This window comes from Phyllobates terribilis, unplaced genomic scaffold (genome assembly GCF_046119375.1).
Source record: "Phyllobates terribilis strain yellow unplaced genomic scaffold, ASM4611937v1 Scaffold_13__5_contigs__length_258822181, whole genome shotgun sequence".
Classification (NCBI taxonomy): Eukaryota; Metazoa; Chordata; class Amphibia; order Anura; family Dendrobatidae; genus Phyllobates; species Phyllobates terribilis.
Window position 1 is genome coordinate 97,233,628 of NW_027362773.1, and position 21,631 is coordinate 97,255,258.

Consider the following 21,631-nt stretch of genomic DNA (forward strand, 5'->3'; position numbering starts at 1 on the left):
CTGTCCTTACCAACGTCATAACATGAGTGGACAGCATACTGCCCGCCATGCTTTTCTCCTGAAATACTCTGTGCTGCTGATGAATCTGCTCTTTTGACACTTAATCCCAAGACCACCTATTTGTCTCTCTTCCTCTGTTCGCATCATGTCACCGTCACATGCCACCCTGTCGTTCTCTACCCAATGCCCTGCACACGCTTCTTCTGAAATGCTCTGTGCTGCTGGGAACTCAGCTTCTTCCACTACATAACTCTTAATCGGTGTTTCCCCCATTTTCCCCCTTCATCTATGTTACTCGGTCCATTTTACCAGGCAATCATTACATGTATAGCAGAGCTAACATCGCGCACACCAGACGACCGCTGAGCATGAATCACGTCGGTCTCTAACCCTGAAGATAAAAGCGATGTAGGATGAAAGTGACGGCTGACCAGACGTGTGTCAGCTCCGGCAGCAGGTAATGCAGCCGCCCCGTATAACACCTGCCTGGAAAACCCAAAAATGAGCCACAATCATTCACCTTGTCTAGAGCAGGAATCGCAGGCGCTTCATTGTTTCACTCTATAGTGCGCTGTAGCTTTAAGACGTGTGGGTATATTTTCAGGGTGTGATGTCATATAATGTCGCTGTGCCAATGGGCAGGGAGCCATGGGTGAGAATATATGGATGGCAGCCGCAACGGTCTCTATGGTCATTATACAGTGACTGATCTCCCCCCTCCAAAAAAAACCCCTAAAAAGTGTCATGTTCCTGTAACGAATCCTCACAGCATGAAAACACATTCTCCTGGCGACAGTCATCAGCAGGCAGCGACAGTCATCAGCAGGCAGCGTGGTCTGACTCAGGCTGGGATGATTCAGCCCCCCTGTCAGAGACCCCCTTGTCCTGAACAGGGAGCGCAACCCGCTCCTCTATTGTCAGCTGACAGGGCCTGTCACAACACTCAGCCCCCATGAATATGAATGACGGATCCAAAACCCATTGTGGGGAAGGGGAAAGGTCATGGAGGGGCGGACACTTCCAAGAAATCACGTCAGTAACGACCTTATGGGCTAATGGCCATGTTGTATGGCTCTCGATGATGTCCAGCACGCAGACAATGAATAGCTGGTGCCACGTACAGATGTAGCAGAGCCGAGCCCATGTAAAAATGGCTTAAAATTTACCAAATGTCCCCAAATTACAAGTATCATTACAATAAAATTCTGCTGATCTGGCATCCAATAATCTAGAACTTTGGGCTCCAGTAATGAGAGAGGAAGCAGATTTTTCATCCCCTTTTTATGGGCGCCCTAACTTTGTAAAAATACTGTTTTCATCCAGAAACAGCGCCACTCTTGCAGATAGGCCGTGCCTGGTATTTGATCTTGGACCAGTGCAGTTATGTAAAGTGTTAAAGAGCTTTCATGTTTCCGAAAAAAAACAAACTATGTGGGTCTTGCAGTTTATTTAAAAAAAAGCAAAAGAAAAAAAAAGGCGCTTTATTCACCCTCCTTGGGTCCAGCACTGAGTTTCTGCTGCTCGTCTGCAGCGCTGACGTCACATCAACAGCTCTGCAGCAAATCACTGAGCTCAGTGGCTCGACAAGAGTTCACAACAGACGAGCTCACGGATTGGCTGCAGATCCATCAACGTGACATCAGCGCTGCAGACAATAACAAACACCAGAAGCAGCTTCAGAGACTCAGCACGTGACCCGGGGAGGATGAGTAAAGCACATATTGTTTATTTATGTTTAAAACTGCAGCCAGGATACAGATGTTTTCTGAAACAAGAAAACTCCTTTAATGCAGATGCCCCCCACTTATAATACAGTTTTTCACAGATAGAACATGTACCCATTTAGTCTGCATGTCCATGTTTGGGGGGTGGTGGGGTTGTTTTTTTTTTGGTGGTCGAGTTTCTGCAAAATAAAAAAATTCAAACATCTTCGTTTTTGATCCAAATCACAGACCTAACCCAAGTCAATGGGTTTGTGAAAAAAAATAAAAACATACAGCACTCAGACGCCATTCAAGTGATATCCAAGTGCTGTCCGCTTTATTGAGCAGCAGAAGACTGGAATTTTTTTTTTTCTTTTGCAAATGAGAAAAACGGACGGTCAAAACAAACACACGGACAAACTTGGAATGAAATTGGATCCAACACATTGATGAAAAGTGGTTTTCACGTATGAGGAAAAAAAAAAAAGAGAGGCCTGACTTATACGGGTCTGGGCAGCACACAGGCAAAAAAAAAAAGGTTTGTGTGAATAAGTCTCAAGGTCTACAGCAGTAATCTCCAACATGTGGCTCTCTGTGCATGCTGAGAGTTGTGGTTTCACAACTGGAGAGCTGCAGCTTGGACACAAGAACAATCAAAAGATACAATTAATGAACTAAACTGAACAAAAACCTCGAAAACAAAGCCATTAGTCAAGATAGGGCTACAGAAGGTATTATGATACTTTTAGTCCTACATTTAAAAAAAAAGTAGGTATCGACATACAAGACGTACTGATAACACAGATCTTACTCTTTTATAATGGTTGAAGGAAATTTTACTTCCATTCCGTTCAGGGACCCAGAACCTCAGGCTGGCTGGCATGGTCGGGCACCGAAGACCTCCTGCTTCTCGGGGGTCTCTCACTCAGACACTGAGGTCTTCCAGTGTGTCAAGCAGCACGGGGTAATTTTAGCCCTATGCTGTGAGCAATCAGATCCTGTTACACTTCAGGGTCCTGGGATTAGATTGAGTGGGCAGTTTTCCCTCCCTGATGTGCTCTCTGCATCTACTGATGAGTGACAACTTTTCCTACGCCAGATGATTATAGCATTCATGTGTCTGCAGGTGCGTATGTAGCACCCTGAGGATTCGGCTGCTACAGGGGTATTGCACCTCAGCCAGAGGTGTGGTATTCCACTCCCGGGTAAGGATGGAGTGTGGAACTGAGCTCAGTAGGCTGCATGCACTACATACATCCCATTTCCGGGGGACAGACCGATGGTACTCCCACTAGAGAAATGTGCAGGTACGACAGTGTCTGTCCCTGGCTGGAGTGGGAGGGGGGTGGAACATCCCAGTAGTGTAGGGGCAGATAGGGGGAGCAGTCTGGGTAATGCTAGGAGCTCATTGGGTGCTGGTCACCTGAGCTCACACATAGAGGGAGTATATAAGGTGGGAACCATCTTAGATCAGGGTCAGACAGGCAGACAGCTACCAGTCAGTCTGTTGTAGAGGGTCAAGCAGTCCTGAAAGAAGAGAGAGAGGAGAAAAGAAGGACCCAGAGGGGGAGAAGAGGGAACTCCAAGAACCCAAAATTAGACCAGAGGGTGAAGAGTTGGCACAAGGGTACCGGATCCCAAGCTGGTGGAGGGCACTAATCCTTAGCCAGAGACCGGAGGTCGTGGGCAGGATCTGCCACGACCACCCACTAAATCCACCCGGAAGGCAAACCGTGCATAGGGTCAGGGAACCCAGAGACAAGGGTTTTACCAACAAGAGGCCCGAGGGAGCCGGACATAGGTGGATCCCTGGTGGGGAAGGCCAGAGAGAAGGACAAGTCAGAAAGGGAGCTCAGGATCACGCTCCAGAATTACCTGGGGGTTGGCCGAGTTCAGGACCTGGTGGACGCAGCACGGCTCGGGCGGTCACTCAAGGCCGGAGTGACCAGAACAACAGCAGTAAGTAAAAAACCCTGAACTGCACAGCCCGACTCTGAGTCTCATTACCATCCTCACTGCACCACCACAACCACCACCCTCTACAACTGACCCCCTGAGGCTATACCCCTCCCGTTGGGGGTTATACTACCTGAGCTGCACACACACCACCAGCCTCAGCGGACCCTGCTGCAGCGGCGGCCGTAGTGACCGCAAATCAACGGGTGGCGTAGTCGACACTAAAGAACATCCAGCAACATTTGTAGGACTGCCATACACTGAGTTTGACACCCTGGGCACGGACCGGGTCACCGCCACTCGGAGACTACAACCCCCATCTGATCCGGCTCCGGGTATCCCCCAAACAACACTGGCCCAGGGGGCGCGTCACGTACAGCGTAATCCGTACTGTAACGGTGAAGGTCATGGTAGCCAGAGGCAGCGGCCTCCTATGTACCAGCCATGGACACCTCTACACCTACGTTCAGATTTTGCAGCAATGCCAGTGATTGGTAGTCCAAGCCTGAGCCTCACTTTACATGCCATCAGTTCACAGGTATAGAAACTCAGTGCCAGTATTAGTTTTATGGCAGGTTCACAACAGCGTAGATTTAAAAAAAAAAAAAAAAAAAAAAGAAGAATTTCATCCAGAAAAGTGGGACAATTTTCTCACTTGTCATCTGTATGCTATCCATTTTTTTAATCATTTACATTTAATTGCAGTGTATTCACCAAAATCCGATGTAATAACGTGGCTCCGAATGGGCATCCGATTTTTTTTCACGCACCCACAGACTTGAATAGGAGAGTCTGATCCGATTTATAGCGTAAGGCTATGTTCGGAAATCCAGATCTGGATTTTTAAGAAAAGCTGCAGTTTCTTTAGTTTTCTACTACAGAGACACAGTTCGATCCGTCGATGATGATGATGATGATAAACAATGGGGATGGTATTCTTGTGCAGATCCGGAAGCAGGAATAAGTCAGACGTCAACGAGGATTTCAAATCTGCACGGAAAATGCTCTGGTGTCATAAGGGGAAGTCAGATCCATCAATTAGAACAATGAAAGGTGTTTTATGGGTGAATCTAAAATCCTTGTGAAAATTCCACAGCGAGAGGTCAACCGTTCGAAGAAAAGAAAAGAAAGATCAAATACACATTTTTTTAATTATTTTTTTACAGTTTGTTCTATATCTTGTATCAGCTTTCATCCAGGTTTGTTCCATTTTATTGTTAAACTACACACACATGAACTTTCCTGCAAACATGAAACATGGCTTTCATATTAAGTCCATTGACTTCTATGGGATAAAAATGATACCAATCCCAGATCAACCGAAACATGATGTGTACTGGACAAAACCCAACGCACATAAAAAAAAAAAACAACAACATGTATCTATAAAGTAATAGAAATGTGTCAAACTGTAGTGGCAACGGTTTCTCAATGAAGAAGGGAAAGAAAACTTAATAGGTACAAATCCATATTCTACAAATGTGAATGAGCCTTTACACAAAGGAACGGACATATCCATAAATAAGATACCACCGTCTTATGTACCCTGTAAGAGCTTGTGCAAACGAGCGTATTTTCGGGTCCGAGTGCGATCCGACATAACATCAGATCACACTCGACCAATGGTATTCTATGGGGCTGTTCACATGTCTGATATTTTCCTCGGACAGAACAAGTCGCAGCATGTCTGAGTTTGATCTGATATTCGGATCGCACTCGGCCAAGCAAGTCAACGAGTGTGTGGGAAATATTGGATGCACTCAGATGGCATCTGAGTGCGGTTCAATTTCCACAGACTGACAGAATGGAGAAATGTTTCTCCACCTTCGCTTCATCTGAGAGAATTGGATCCCACTCTGATCAGCATAATTGACCTGATTCTCTTGGATGAGAAAAAACAGTGATGTGACCCTAGTTTATACATAATGGGGGTGGTAGACATTGTAATCTCTACACCTACAGCATCACTTTTTTGCATTTTTTCTCTAGTTCTAGCAAATTGCAACTAACAGTTTGCTACAATGTATCAGTACAGGTAAAATGTAACTGTCTGGATCCTGGCAGTTGTGTAGATTGGATACAATTGTAGCAGGTTATCAGCACTGATATAGGAAGTGAATGGTTTCCTCGCCGGTTCCGGCAGGTCGCAGCTCTCGCTCTTTACACGATTGACCTTATTACAAACGTCTCATACAATTACACATGAATCCCACCAATGAAGAAAAACGCTTGGGTTTCTTGACAACAATTAGGCGATTCCATTTTGAGACCTGTTAAACGTAATGTAATAAGCCGCTGATTTGCCATCTGTTCAACAGATGTATTGCTTATTACGGTCTGTCTGCGAGCTTGGTTATCTCAATCTGTCTTGTTCTGCAGGGATCTTCAAGGTGAGAGCAAACAGCAGCTAGTGCCAAGGATGAAAACGGACAGCTTCCGATAATCCGGTGTCCCTGACATTGCTGGTAGTGCCAGATTATCAGAGCTATGCAAAAAAGAAAAAAAATAGTAGCGGCGTCATTACTGTTTTGGATCACCGTGTCCTCAGTATATGGTCACCGTGTCTGTTTTTACCATCAGTGTGGTCATCAGTGTTTTTCACACATAGATAAGTACAGTAAATAAATAAATGACAAAGCTTCTCCTATACTTTGCAATGTTACATAGGTACAGCACACCAATGCCATCCGTGTGCTGTACGTGCTTTCCATGGACCCATAGACTTGTATTGGCACTTTTCATCCAAGATACTGGAAAAAACAGACGTGAACAGCCACATAGATTATAATGGATACGTGTTGTATCATTGCAAACCACAAAACAGGTACGTGTAACATGGAAGTCTGAATGGGGCCTAAGGGTGTGTTTACATTGGCAGATGGCGGTCGTTTAATAGCTTATTTAGATAGGCCAAGAGCTCTTCCCATAGGCACAGAATGAACGGTAATAGATCGTTCTGTGTATAGAGAATATCATTTTTTTAGGCAGCATATGTGCTGTTTACACAGGGCGATGCGATGTCAAGAACGTCAATTTTTAAGAGAGCAGAAAAATAATTTCACCCAGCGAACGAGCGTTTTGATCATTCGTCAGATGTTTATACCTGTCTACACCTGGTCTATTTTCTACTACCTCTTTACACTGGCCGATAATTGGCCAGGAACGCTCACCATAATCAGTGCATGGCCCGGCCGCGGGTCTCCTGGCCCAGCCAAGGGTCTCCTGGCCCAGCCGGGCAATGCACTGATGTATGAATCCGAGGGTCTCCTGGCCAGGCTGAGGGTCTCCTGGCCCAGCCGGGCAATGCACTGATGTATGAATCCGAGGGTCTCCTGGCCCGGCCGCGGGTCTCCTGGCCCGATCTTGACAGCCTCGTATATACATATGAAGCTGTTGAGTTCGGGGCAGGACACCCGGAACCAGTCCGTGCATTGCAGTCCATACATGGACCACGAATCACAATCATAGGTGTGTGAATTAAGCCTACGAGGATGTATGTTCAACTACATATATAAAAATAAAAATATAGGAATTTTGAGTTTTTTATGTATGGGGCTTTTTTCTCTGCTTCTATTGACTCGGTGATTAATGGGCACAAGAGCATGAGAACTGGACCATGGAGCAATGGAAGATGGCTTCTTGGTCTGATAAATCACGTTTTCTTTTACATCATGTGAACGGTTGGGTTCTTGTGCGTTAGTTACGCAGGGAAGAGATGGCAAGAGGATGCACCGAGGGAAGAAGAGAACAGGTGGCGGTAATATCATGCTCTGGGCAATGCTCTGTCAGGTAAACTTGGATCCTGGCATCATGCGGATGTGGAAAAACAAGTAAGATCGCAATGAATGAGGCCTTAACCTGCTCAGATGCAGACATATTGCCTCTCGGACCAGCTCTGAACCCCCTCTGATGCCACATATTCTGCTCCAATTCCATGTAATGACACAACATGGACTGACTGGGGACCGAATATAGAAACAATAAAAGGTTACTGTGTATCTAGTTCTATCACCACAGCCCAGGGAAGGTGAAATGATCCCCCTCTTGTAAAAGGAAACAGGAATAAGGTGAATTCCTGAGCAAACATCTTAAGAGGCCTCTAAAACCCTTGTGCTGTTCCTGGAAGGAGCCAGCGGTAGCTGGAGGAGAAGTGGTCGGGAGTAGTTAAAATGAGCAGTCTTTAGTCACATCTGACTGATCAAAGGTGCCCTTATTTCAAAGACCATTGCCTGACACTAAAGATCCTTATCAAACCTGGGCGGCAAGAAGACCCCAACAGGAAGGAGCAGGAGATCTCCAGGACCCTTTCACCCAGTGCTGCCTGATTACAAGTGATCTCTCCACTAATCCCCAGACCACTTCAAAGGGAAGTTTTGGGCTGGAGCTCAGGACATTGTTTAAGGATTAGTACAAGTTCATGTCTAAACTCGCTCGTATCAAAATGTACTTTATATTAAAATCACCAACGCCAAAACTCTAATGTGCAACCACACGGAAGCGCCACTTCCCGAAAAGGTATTCTAGGGCCATGACGGTACAACATCTCCGGATCTGCGCTATTATACTGGCTTCCTGTAGCCAGCCTTACATTCTCGTGGCCCAGCAATAGGGACTTTCTTGTAGACACATTTCTAAGCCATGGTGGCCACCTGGCTTCAGGGTTGTCAAAGGAAATGACCCAGGTTGTCTCTTCACATTTGATGTCATGGCCATTGTCACAGACCCAGCATAAATCAGATAGAACTTTCCGCTCTATTTCTTCTTTACAACAAATTTTTTGGGAGCGGGATTTTGGAAACAAGTTATCCAGGACTGTGGGGGTCCTCGCTCATACAATGGGGTCTGGTCACAACGTATGATAACATTTCTTTTTAACTCTTTTCATGAAATTACACTTTAACTTTTATGATGTAATAACTCCGCGCCCGAATGTTGCCCAGACGGTGACTATGACCTGTGATATCCCCTTATCTCTCCGGCTTCCTCTTCAGCAGTTTTTTATGATCTATTTGAATTACTTGTGCTAAAGGTTCTCGGTAGGAACTGGACGGTTTCAAGAGATCAGCTGATTATCGGCCGCACGGTGGCTCAGTGGTTAGCACTGAAGCCTTGCATCGCTAGGGTCTTGGGTTAAAATCCCACCAAGGCCAACATCTGTAAGGAGTTTGTATGTTCCCCCGTGTCTTCGTGAATTACCTTAGGGTTGTCCGGTTTCCTCCCATACTCCAACAACATACTGATAGGGAATATAGATTGCGAGCCCCAATGGGGACAGCAATGATAATGTCTGTAAAGCGCTATGGAATTAATGGCGCTATATAAGAAAAATGTTTACATTTTAGAATATGTACGGGGATGTCAAGATTCTCCCCTCCTCAACCTCAGATATCAGGAGAAAGATGAATCAGGCATGTCCGACAAATAATCAAGAAATGTTACTGAATATTTGCTTCATGTGGGCCTCCAGGACATCATTACTACTACTAATACACAGATAATCTGTGCAAAGGGCAGCAGTATGACACTTGGGGTACAGGATAATGACACTTGGGAAACAGGATAATGACACTTGGGGTACAGGATAGTGACACTGACACGTGGGGTACAGGATGGTGACACTGACACGTGGGGTACAGGATGGTGACACTGACACGTGGGGTACAGGATGGTGACACATGGGGTACAGGATAGTGATACTGACACGTGATCACAATGGCACAATGGCAACTAAAGGCCCGACCAGCCGATGTGTATGGGGGCCTATAAATCTCCCTGGACAGATGATGTTGGAGGAGATGGAGATCGGGCAGCTGAAATTTAAAGACCAGATCCTTTTGTTTTCAGGGGAGATAAGTCGATTCCTGACGAGTCTTGGAGCAGTTTTCTATCTGAATGAAATTACAAAAACACCCAGAGAAAACACAAGAATGCTCGATTGAACCAAGTGTTCATGTGTATTGGGCATTCAGAAGAAACGGCGTCATAAATATGTTCCAAACCAGTGACTGCGCCCACTAAATGCCGGTTGTGGGTGCTGCTCTACCCATCAGCAGACCCTCGCCCCTTACAGGGGTAGGAGGTCATGCACTTTCAGCTCCTCATTTTTTGCCCCTGGAATCCGCAGTAGAAGTTTTTCTAATTTCCGAGGGTCGAACATCAATTGAATTAAAATCAGCAAATCTATTTTGGCCTCTTGTGCAGGAAATAATAAAACATAAAAAACTCTACAAGAACTAAATGGGCATCTCAAGGCCACTTAAGGCGAACTTAATCTGTGCACACGGCACAACAAAAGAGCCGCCTGCGCCATTGTCAGATGCAATTTAATTAATTTTACAAAGCCCAGCTGCCTCCGCAGTGCGGCCCTTCAGCGAGGCCTCCTACGTGGAGCTAAAAACCAAAGTGTTTGAGCCATCAAAAAATGTGCCCAGAGTATTTTTAAGTCCATAATCCTATAGCAATGAAATTCCCGGCAGTCACTCTCTGACTTGTGAGGGATTTTACACAGATTAGTATAAAAACAGAAAAGTAAGCAGAATGAGTGGAGAAGAGGAAAAAAAAAGCAAATGCTTTCAATTCTGGAGGCAGGGAATAATAAAAGCGAGTTGGTATTATTATTTCCAATACATCTGAGCAGGAACAACGCCTAAAACGTTGTATGCAAAGAGGGAGATCTCCAGACCGTCATTAAATGCAGCTGATGAGCGCAGACCACCAATATGTCATGGACATGACTCCAACACCATCTGCAGGTATTGTGCATCTGTCCTATACATCTGAGGACCCGATGATCGTGCACGCGACCTGGTAGCTATGTGCCATCGCAACGTCATCAGCGCCGCTCACCTACTGGTGCGGAAGTGAGCGGCGGAAGCAGACGACCCGTCTAAGTTTGCAGTAGGTTCCCTATGCAACATTGGCAGACAAGTGATGGGGAATGTTCCTTCTGGGAAGTGTTGGCCAGTTCCTCCTGGGAACCTGAGATTTTCGATATGCGCTCTCCTTTGCTCCTGTATCCAGTGCTGATAGTATACGTATAGTCCCGGGTCATCCGGGTGGTACAACAGCATTAAGTCTGCATCCCCCATTCATTTTTACGGACCCCGACACAGATGTATAACACCAGTAGTCATCCATCTCACAGAGTAGAAGGAAATGTGCCATTAGAAAATTACCCATTTGCCTAAAACGAGACATTCCTTCATATTTTGTATAGCTTTTTGGATGATTTTCTTTACTTTATTTTGCCCGTTAAAAAAAAATAAATCTTGAAATCTTGTAGTTCTCACCCCGAGCTGAGCCTCGTAATGGACGGATACTTGCTGTCTGTACAGATCACTTCTCAGCAGTTATCTCATCATCATCACAGGCACGTGCCCACAATATTCTCACATGGAAGGGAACTAACATCTCCTGCCGGATGCCCCCCTAATCCTGCCGGATGCCCCCCTAATGTATATGGAATAGAATAAAGGATGTTTATTAGTATCTTTTTTACGGTAAATATTCCAGGTGATACATTCTCTTTATAAATATGCATCTGTAGTGGTAATGAAGCCCCCGCACAAGTTAGTCCTAGGCTCTCAGCCCTGCGGAATGAGTCTACTTTTAGCCCGATGCGTCCTACCGGGGTTTAATGTCTCCATTTGTCAGTAAGTTGTGGAATATTCACATAATGTAAATCCTCCGCAGCCGCCCATCTGCCCGAGGTGTAAATTCTGCACATGGTTTTCATTCTGTTGGTAAATTCTGTCTGATTTGTGTGAATGGAGCATAAATATAAGGGCATAATGGGACAGGAGGAGGAGTGGCGGGAACTTTCTATGACACCCCATATGATGAACACCACCTTCGAGGGGTGTTAGTTGCTTGCTCCACATTAGCCCAGAAGGCACAGGGAGATAAGGGTATTACAGAAACATATGAAATAGGAAGGAGAGGCCGCATGTAGATCACAGCAAGTATCCTGTTCACGGCGATAAACCTCGAGACGTTTCCAGCAGGAAGTCTTAATTCCTTTACGGTTTAACGTGATCGTTGCTTTTCCGTCCAGACATCCGTCTAATGCAAAGAGCTGATCCAGGATATCAGAAAACTTTACCACTCAGAATGTATTAATATTTACACCATATTTCCTGCCGTCAGTTTATTATGGATGTGGCCTATTGCTAGGACACTTCTCCCATAAATAAAAAGTTCGAAGTAATTCTAATATTTTCACTTTTCCTGTTCTGTCTACTTTAATTAAAAACAATTAATCTTTTTTTTTTTTCATATCATGATCCCGCATAATGAAAAAAAAAATTGTGCAATTTTCACAATGGCAACTAAACTTTTTAGGCCCCAAAAAATTGAAGTCGGCAGAATTTTTCAATATTGGCCGACCATTTTTATGTAGGGTGGCCTCCCGGCTCTCCCCCAAAAGATGATGGCAACGACTAACTTGACTAAGATAGTATTGAAGCCGTTCCACTGAGAAACTGACCTCAATGATTGATGTGAATAGGTTATTCACATCATATATTATATTGAAGTAAGCAGAACTTGCCAATATTGGCTGACCATCTTTATGTATGGTGGCCTTCTGCCTCTCCCCCAAAAGATGATGGCAACAACTACCTTGGCTAAGATAAAGTTGAAGCCCCTCCCCTGAGTGTCATTCAAGGTGTGGGAAAGACTAAGTGCAACACAAAGGGAAGAGGGAAAGTGAGCCCAGACTCAAGGCAAAGGGGGGAGTGAAGACCTCCTAGGCTGATCTAGTGTCATCCAGTCTCCACTAACGTCCCTATATTGGCTCTTCACCAATCACCACACGTGTACCTCGGCCTGTCTTTCCCTGGCGTAAGGCTCAGGCTAGGGAAGGGAGGGGATAAGCGCTAGTCGATCCTCACTGAACACTAAAGACAACAAGGGGGAACAAACAAGGGAAAATCGCTTAGCTTTAGTCAACTCCATAAAAATCCGCACACGTCTTCTAGCACCAGAGAGGAAGAAGTCCTGTTCTTGCTCAAGCCTTCAAAAAGGAGCAATGAATATCGCCAGCACTTCCCTCGTGCACACAGCAGGTATTTATACACCCAGGCCAGGGTGTCAATTAGCCAGGGGAAGGTAGCCGCTGGGTCCTACAGATACAGTTTCTAAGAAGTAGTCTGTAATGCCAAATGAAGAGATTTCCTGCAACCAACTGCAGGGTGACTGTCACTTCTGACACACCCATAACACTGAGAAACCAACCTCGATGATTGATAGGAATAGGATATTCCCCTTTATGCGATATACAGAAGTTGTACTGCGCATTTATATAGATATACAGTCATGGCCAAAAGTGTTGAGTCAACTTCTCCCCTTTTTATATGCTTTCAGGTGTGATTTTTCCACACCTGTTACTTGTCACAGGTGAGTTTGAACGAGCATCACATGCTTGAAACAAAGTTGCTTACCCACAATTTTTGAAAAATGCCAACAATTTTGTCTGACCCATTTTGGGGGTTTTGTGTGAAATTATGTCCAATTTGCCTTTTTCGCTCTGATTTTTTGTGTTGTTCCAATACATACAAAGGAAATAAACATGTGTATAACAAAACATCTGTAATTGCAAACATTTTCTGGGAGAAATACTTCATTTTCTGCAACAATTTCAGGGGAGCCAACACTTTGGCCATGACTGTAGATATAGATGGAGTATGTATAAAGCCCTATAAGGTAACAGGAGTACTATCCAGCCATTATCATATGCAGAGAAAATAACAGGATGCCTCAGATCGACTAATGTACTTTCTATTTACAGAATGACTATATTTGACTATATTTAATTAAAAGCAATAAATTCAAAGCCATCTGGTACCTATAATATTATTATATGGGGGCGTTATATACTACCATCATCTCACGCCCAGGACTTATAGAACATGAATGTAACGACGGGACATAGCTGCTAACAAGACAAGGTTTCTGGAGCATCAGTTCTAGGTCCTTTAAAGGGTAATTAATCACTAGTTAACACACATATATATATATATATATATATATATATATATATATAATTACAGACCAAAAGTTTGGACACACCTCACTATGAAAATTTGTACATTCACACTGAAGGCATCAATAGTATGAATTAACACATGTGGAATTATATACTTAACAAAAAAGTGTGAAACAACTGAAAATATGTCTTATATTCTAGGCTCTTCAAAGTAGCCACCTTTTGCTTTGATGACTGCTTTGCACACTCTTGGCATTCTCTTGATGAGCTTCAAGAGGTAGTCACCGTAAATGGTCTTCACTTCACAGGTGTGCCCTGTCAGGTTTAATAAGTGGGATTTCTTGCCTTATAAATGGGGTTGGGACCATCAGTTGTGTTGTGCAGAAGTCTGGTGGATACACAGCTGATAGTCCTACTGAATAGACTGTTAGAATTTGTATTATGGCAAGAAAAAAGCAGCTAAGTAAAGAAAAACGAGTGGCCATCATTACTTTAAGAAATGAAGAGAATCATCAAGAGAATGCCAAGAGTGTGCAAAGCCGTCATCAAAGCAAAAGGTGGCTACTTTGAAGAACCTAGAATATAAGACATATTTTCAGTTGTTTCACACTTTTTTGTTAAGTATATAATTCCACATGTGTTAATTCATAGTTTTGATGTCTTCAGTGTGAATGTACAATTTTCATAGTCATGAAAATACAGAAAAATCTTTAAATGAGAAAGTGTGTCCAAACTTTTGGTCTGTACTGTGTAATATATATATATATATATATATATATATACACACACAATACATCGGGGGAGGGTCCAGGTAATCAAACCCCCACCAATCTGCTTTCAATTAAAAAAGGACAACAACATCTTAGCTTTTGCTACCCCATCTGAGACCAACATAATATAGGGGCAGAGACTCTATTGCCAGCAGTGTGTAATTCACTGGGCTGCTTGCTGTAGTTTTGATAAAATCCCAGTTTTCTCAGCTGCAGATCTATCAGTTCTCTGAATGCTGAGCCCTGTATAACCCCGCCCACGCCATTGATTGGCAGCTTTCTGGGTACACTGTGCATAGGCAGAAAGCCTGCAATCAGTGTTGGAGGCGGGGTTATGAATATGGAGAACTATATGGCAACATGGTAGTAGTCTTTGACCACTGCCCCACTATCAGTATTTATTTGGTCAGTATTTTTTCTCAGGAGTGGGAGCCAAAACCAGGAGTGGGTGATAAATGCAGAATTGGTGACTTGTTTCTATTATACCTTTTCTCTGATTGTTCCTCACCTGGTTTTGGCTCCCACTCCTGAGAAAAAATACTGACCGAATACTGATAGTGGGGCCGTGGCCTTTTAGTGATAATCTCCTGCTGATAAAATAGTGATTTCAATCAATACTACAGCAAGCAGCCCAGTAAGTGACACATCACTGGAATCAGGGTCTCTGTCCCTATATTATGTTGCTCTCAGATTACATAGCAAAACCTGATGACAGATTCTCTTTAAGGGAATGTAATGTGTCTAACACTTGCAGTACCACCTTTCACCACTAAATAAAGAAAAAAAATATCCATAGGCATAACAGAAACAGCGCCCCCATGGTATTTGACATGGTGTTGGAATTACTCAAAAAGGAGTGAAGTTCACTGAGCAATACCTGTTGTAAGGGTCAGCTCTCGACTATGGTCTTAAACAGAGAACATGAATCAGAACCCCTTTAAAGAAGCAATCCAGAAGCTTCCAGTCAGTAAGGGGAACTCCAGTCATAGAGGTAATAACACAACTATGATAACGGCGGCCATAAAACCTTTCACCTTGGCCACGATCACTTGTCATAATCCGATCATTGTTGTGGTTATCAGCAATGAAGTCAATATTCCAGTATGTGAGAAACCGACAGGTGTCAAGTCCACTCTGAAGATGATGGGAGTATTCTACCTTAAGGCGTCACACTGACATTGATGAATTAAAGGGGCTCTCTGGACTGACTGCAGAGTGTCACAATACTGTACATATTGCGTCCCATCTGCATAGCGGCTTTATTGATGAACCTGTGACAATCCCGTTATGGAGCAGCGGCTATATCTAGATGGTTATAGAAGAGCTCATCTATCTGATTTCAGCTAGGATGATGAGAAAATACAAAAAACTCCACCAGAGACGAGAGAATCCGAGAAAATCTCGCTGCTCATCAAATTTACTATTATAAAGCTATATTCCAGCATTTCAGTCTCCATTGTCCTGGGTCGTGTTCACACGTAAAGTATATGCCGAATTATTTTTCACTGCATTTTTTTGTGCAGAAAATCAGCTCCATTTAACAGATCAAGCAAAGTGGATGTGATTTCATAGAAACTCCTGCCCCCTAAAGACGCTGCTGAACGGTGAATTTTTGGGGGCTTCTATTGGGGAGCTTGAAAAGAGGTCAATGTAAAAAACACAGTTGTGTTTTTAAGTGAAGAATCAAATCTTTTCTGTATTAAAAAATACATTCAAATCCACATTCAAATCTGCATCAAATAAAGGGGAAAACTGAGCAATAATTAGAGAAGGTTAATGCAGATCTTGGTGGGGACATTTGCATAAAATATGTAGATAAAAATAACAGCAGAAAAAAAAACAACATTTCAGCAACGAGAGAATACGGCCTCATATGTGGTAAATTCAGCTAGACCCATTTGAGGACCAAAAGTGGCATCCTCTGTCAGACCATTCAATATGTTTGGGGATGTCCTGATTATCCCTTTGCATGATATACTAGAGGAAAGAAGGACTGGGCATGTTGGATTTGCACATGCACGATCCTTCAGTTGTCTGGGCTGAGAATGCATGAAGATAGGAGAAATACAGCCATCAGGTGTTTGACCACTTTAGGTTGTTTGGGTATCCATCCTTGTCAGATCGTGGGGGGGCTGACACACAGCACCCCCCCCCCACGATCAACAGCAGCGGAGGTAAACGCCGAGCGGTGCAGAACAGCTCAGCTCCATACACCGTGTAGTGCTGAGGACTGCAGATCAGCTCCTGTTCTCTTGAATAGATGCTGATCCGCAGTTCTGATTACATCTGGCCACTGCTGGGCATGAGCGGACAAATCATTGGTGCAACCAGGGGCCCATATTCACCTCCAAGCAGGGGAATTGTGCATTATGGACTGCAAAGGGCCCATATACTGTACTTGCACAGGGGGGTCTTCAATCTGTGTCCGCTAATGCTGCCGGGTATCAATATTAGATACCCAAACAACCCCTTTAAGTTTTGCATGACACAACATGCCTTATAAATGCTGCTGTACTATTATAAACTGTCTATGGGTGAGTTTTATCAAATATCCAGGACAGGAGATACATTTTATCTACTGGAATAGTTGTATTATTATTATTATTATATAATGAGGGGATCTGATTGCACAACACCTAGGGTGCTATCCTGAGCTGGAGCGGTACAGACATGCCCCTGGGTCGCTCACACCTTTGTAATACTTCCCTCTCCTTAGGAATACAGAGATTACAGCCGGAGGAATGACCCGGGTCACTTGGCCTCCTTTCTATAGACTTACATTGTGGCTCCGAGCTGATGTAATAGTGAGCTCCAGTGATTCATAACTTGTAGATAAAGGGATTTACAATGCTGTATGCAAGTCCCTGTCACTTCAGCTGTTCAACGGATCAGATTTATAGAAATCCATAGAGAACCAGTTCAACAACTTCTGCTGGAAATCCCGGCGCCTCCATAACACATAGTAATAGCATTACTTCCCCGAGACTGGATGGTGAGACACAGGGATAATGCCTTGTCCCCCGTGGGCCACAGTATTGTGAGACACAGGGATAATACCCCGTCCCCACGTGAGCCACAGTATGGTGAGACACAGGAATAATGCCTCGTCCCGGCGTGGGCCACAGTATTGTGAGACACAGGGATAATACACCGTCCCCACGTGAGCCACAGTATGGTGAGACACAGGAATAATGCCTCGTCCCGGCGTGGGCCACAGTATTGTGAGACACAGGGATAATACCCCGTCCCCACGTGAGCCACAGTATGGTGAGACACAGGAATAATGCCTCGTCCCGGCGTGGGCCACAGTATTGTGAGACACAGGGATAATACCCCGTCCCCACGTGAGCCACAGTATGGTGAGACACAGGAATAATGCCTCGTCCCGGCGTGGGCCACAGTATTGTGAGACACAGGGATAATGCCTCGTCCCTGCGTGGGCCACAGTATGGTGAGACACAGGGATAATGCCTCGTCCCGGCGTGGGCCACAGTATGGTGAGACACAGGGATAATGCCTCGTCCCGGCGTGGGCCACAGTATGGTGAGACACGGGGATAATGCCTCGTCCCTGCGTGGGCCACAGTATGGTGAGACACAGGGATAATGCCTCGTCCCGGCGTGGGCCACAGTATGGTGAGACACAGGGATAATGCCTCGTCCCGGCGTGGGCCACAGTATGGTGAGACACGGGGATAATGCCTCGTCCCTGCGTGGGCCACAGTATGGTGAGACACAGGGATAATGCCTCGTCCCTGCGTGGGCCACAGTAGCGTGAGACACAGGGATAATGCCTCGTCCCCGCGTGAGACACAGTAGGATGAGACACAGAGATAATGCCTCGTCCCCGCCTGAGACAGTAGGGTGAGACACAGGGATAATGCCTCGTCCCCGCGTGGGCCACAGTAGTGTGAGACACAGGGATAATGCCTTGTTCCCGCGTGGGCCACAGTAGGGTGAGACACAGGGACAATGGCTCGTCTCCGCGTGGGCCACAGTATGGTGAGACACAGGGATAATGCCTCGTCCCCGCGTGAGACACAGTAGGATGAGACACAGAGATAATGCCTCGTCCCCGCGTGAGACAGTAGGGTGAGACACAGGGATAATGCCTCGTCCCCGCTTGGGCCACAGTATTGTGAGACACAGGGATAATGCCTTGTTCCCGCGTGGGCCACAGTAGGGTGAGACACAGGGACAATGGCTAGTCTCCACGTGGGCCACAGTATGGTGAGACACAGAGATAATGCCTCGTCCCCACGTGGGCCACAGTATTGTGAGACACAGGGATAATGCCTTGTTCCCGCGTGGGCCACAGTATGGTGAGACACAGGGACAATGGCTCGTCTCCGCGTGGGCCACAGTATGGTGAGACACAGAGATAAAGCCTCGTCCCCGCATGGGTCACACTTCAGATACATCATTGCATTTATGCGGCTGGTATTTCCTTCTACCTTAGTTTAGAAAATCCAATTCCAAATACCCCATTAGTAAATTCTGAGTTATCAGAGATGGGCCCTCTCTTAGAGACCCTCAACTCTTGAGTAGAGAGTGGCTACAAAGAGAGTCTCTCACTCTGGAGGACCTACCCTGTCCTGCATTACACAAACAGACATTGAGCAATGTGTAATACTACATTTCTCCTGGGGTGGCACTGCAGGGAAATTAAACACTTACTGCCAGATGATCGCTGAAGGTCATTGTGATCAGATGATTATTAAGGCCACGTTCACACGTTCAGCATTTCAGATGAGTAATTCTGAGCCAAAATCAGGAGTGGCAATCAGAGGAAAAGTATAATAAAAACACGTCACCACTTCTGTATTTTTCACCCACTCCTGATTTTGGCTTACAAATACTGATCTTGTGAATGTGGCCAAACAATTAGGGTTTGTCCAAAGTAGAGGATCCCTTAGGGGATTCTTAGACAGGAACATTTCTGTAGACTTTTAGCAGCCAGTTTGATATCTTTGGGGTGTATTCACACATTGAGGCAGAATTATGTAATTCTATATATAAGTCTGTGTGCTTCAGTTTTCACAACAATTACAAAAATGGTGACCCAAAAAATGGTAAATACACCCCAAGTTGCCCGAACTTCCTTCTAGTAGACAAAAAATACAAAAGATTAGGCATCGAAGCAAATCTGATGTCACTGATCACCGGGTTCCAAGGATTTGTCTAGCCACATTCTTAGAATATATGAGGATGGGTGACACCTTGAGAGGACAAAACTTCTTAATCCGCTCCCAACAGGACTGCAAATTCCCACGATCCATTATACACTATATTGCCCCAAGTACCAACCTCAGGGACCATCACTTCTGCCAGGCTGATATATGGATGGGATGGAATCACGGCCTTCTAGGAAAGAATATTTAGTCCACCGCATCGCGGGTCTCAATACCAGTGAACGGGGCTTACTCTCTAAGGTTATGATCACATTTAGCAGATACAGGTAGAAAATCCACAAAGTTTTACGGTAGCAGCACTGTGGGTGAGATTTTTCTAAATGTGGGCAGCTCAGTGGTTAGCACTACAGCCTTGCAGCACTGGGGTCCTGGGTTGAAATCCCACCAAAGACAACATCTGCAGGGAGTTTGTATGTTCTCCCCGTGTTTGCGTGGGTTTCTTCCTGGTTCTCTAGCTTGCTCCAAACTCCAAAGACATACTGATAGGGAACTTAGGTTGTGATGAGGTCTGTAAAACGCTGTGGAATTAATGGGCCTATATGGGTAAGTTCACATCCGAGAATATGGGCCCAATTATACTGGTCAGAGTTTGATCACAGTGGGATCCGATTTTCTGGGAGGTGGAGAGAAAAAAAATTTTCTCCACTTTCTCTATAATATCAGCCTACACTCAGATGTCATCAGAGTCTGGTCTGATTTTTTCCACGGACCCATAGAGTTAAATGAGTAAGTGCCATCCAATTCTCGAAGGTATCTCGTGCAGGCTACGTTTTTTTTCGCAGTAGGACATGTGCACAGCCCCATAGAATAACATGGGGACAAGTGCCAGCCTTCAAAATGACAGATAGCACTCATGGAGTTACGCGGTTGTCTGCAGGAGCCTACAAGTGAGTAAAAATGAAAAAAGTCATTTACAGGCTGTGCAAACATACTGCAAAAAAAGGAAAATGGGCTTGTGATGTGGATTTTCATCTAGTGTAATTCATGGGTGAAATCAGCCTGTAACATACGTAGCTCTTGCTGCAGATATTGAAATTAATGTGCTGTAAAAACCTCAATGGAAAATTTGTCGCTTTCTAGACAATTATGGTCAGGGGTGTAAAAGGTCCTACATCACAATCCGCAAACCTAAGAGACATAACATACTGAATGCAGAAAATCCCCAGAATTATAGTAATGTATCCTGCACCTGTCTGTAGATCCCCCATAATCCCAACCAGACGGAGATAGTGATACATGTGAAATCTGTGATGATCGGAGCCGCAGTCATTCCAATAGCTCTACACTTCTTGCAATGTGATGACCAGTCCCCCCCAGGAACACTGCGGGATCAATGGAAAATTACCTAATCATGATCAGCTATCTAACCAAAGAGACCAGCAAAGCTTCTGCAGTGATCGTGGCACTACAACTCCCAGCATCACATTCAGCCTCCGTGCTCTGCAGAGCTACAACTTCCACCTTCTGCTTCAAACTTTCTGATCAATTCTATAAAAATCACATGAATGATTCCCTATAAGCCGCGCAGACCAGACAGTGACCATGTAATGAAGCGAGAGCAATGTGAGAATTGAGCATGTGAGTCCCACCAGACATAGGGTGACATGAAAAGCTCCCACCGGTGCTGGGCACGGAGCTGAAGGGTGCAAGTTGGGAGTCCTCCTCCTTCCCTGTGCCCCCATATAAGATCCAGAGGATTACAGCTTCTTACCAGTTTCATTGTGCTGTTGTTCTGCTCCCATCGCCAAAGCATCACAGTCCTCTCCCTGTCCTCAAAAGCACCTGCTGCCGAGAGGCTGGGGGTCTGGGCATAGTCGCACCGTGTACCGGTCATTGTGCAAGACCCCCACTCTCATCTTCTGGCAAAGGGTCGGAAATCAGCCATCGGTGATCAGATCCTGGAGCCAAGAAACTTCCTTTATAACTCCACCGATACAAATACTGCAGCTCCTGAAAGAAGCTCGGAGGTAACAGCAGCTGGGACAGGGGGGAGTAATGCACCATCCCCTCCCCCGGCCATTCCTGG

General features: G+C 45.0%; 1 protein-coding gene across 12 annotated transcripts in view; it reads right to left on the reverse strand.

The window, feature by feature from the left end:
- Positions 1–21,631, reverse strand: part of NAV2 (neuron navigator 2) — a 220,100-nt gene that overhangs the window by 162,315 nt on the left and 36,154 nt on the right. The window contains exon 1 of one of the 12 annotated variants that reach the window (XM_073658238.1): positions 21,317–21,595. The exons of 10 other annotated variants lie outside the window; for them this stretch is intronic. In XM_073658238.1, the coding sequence (XP_073514339.1) occupies positions 21,317–21,439 (123 nt within the window). In that variant the 5' untranslated portion in view covers positions 21,440–21,595. Of the gene's footprint in view, positions 1–2,514; positions 2,650–21,316; positions 21,596–21,631 lie in introns of those variants that run through there. One more of the 12 variants, XM_073658240.1, reaches the window with a different exon arrangement.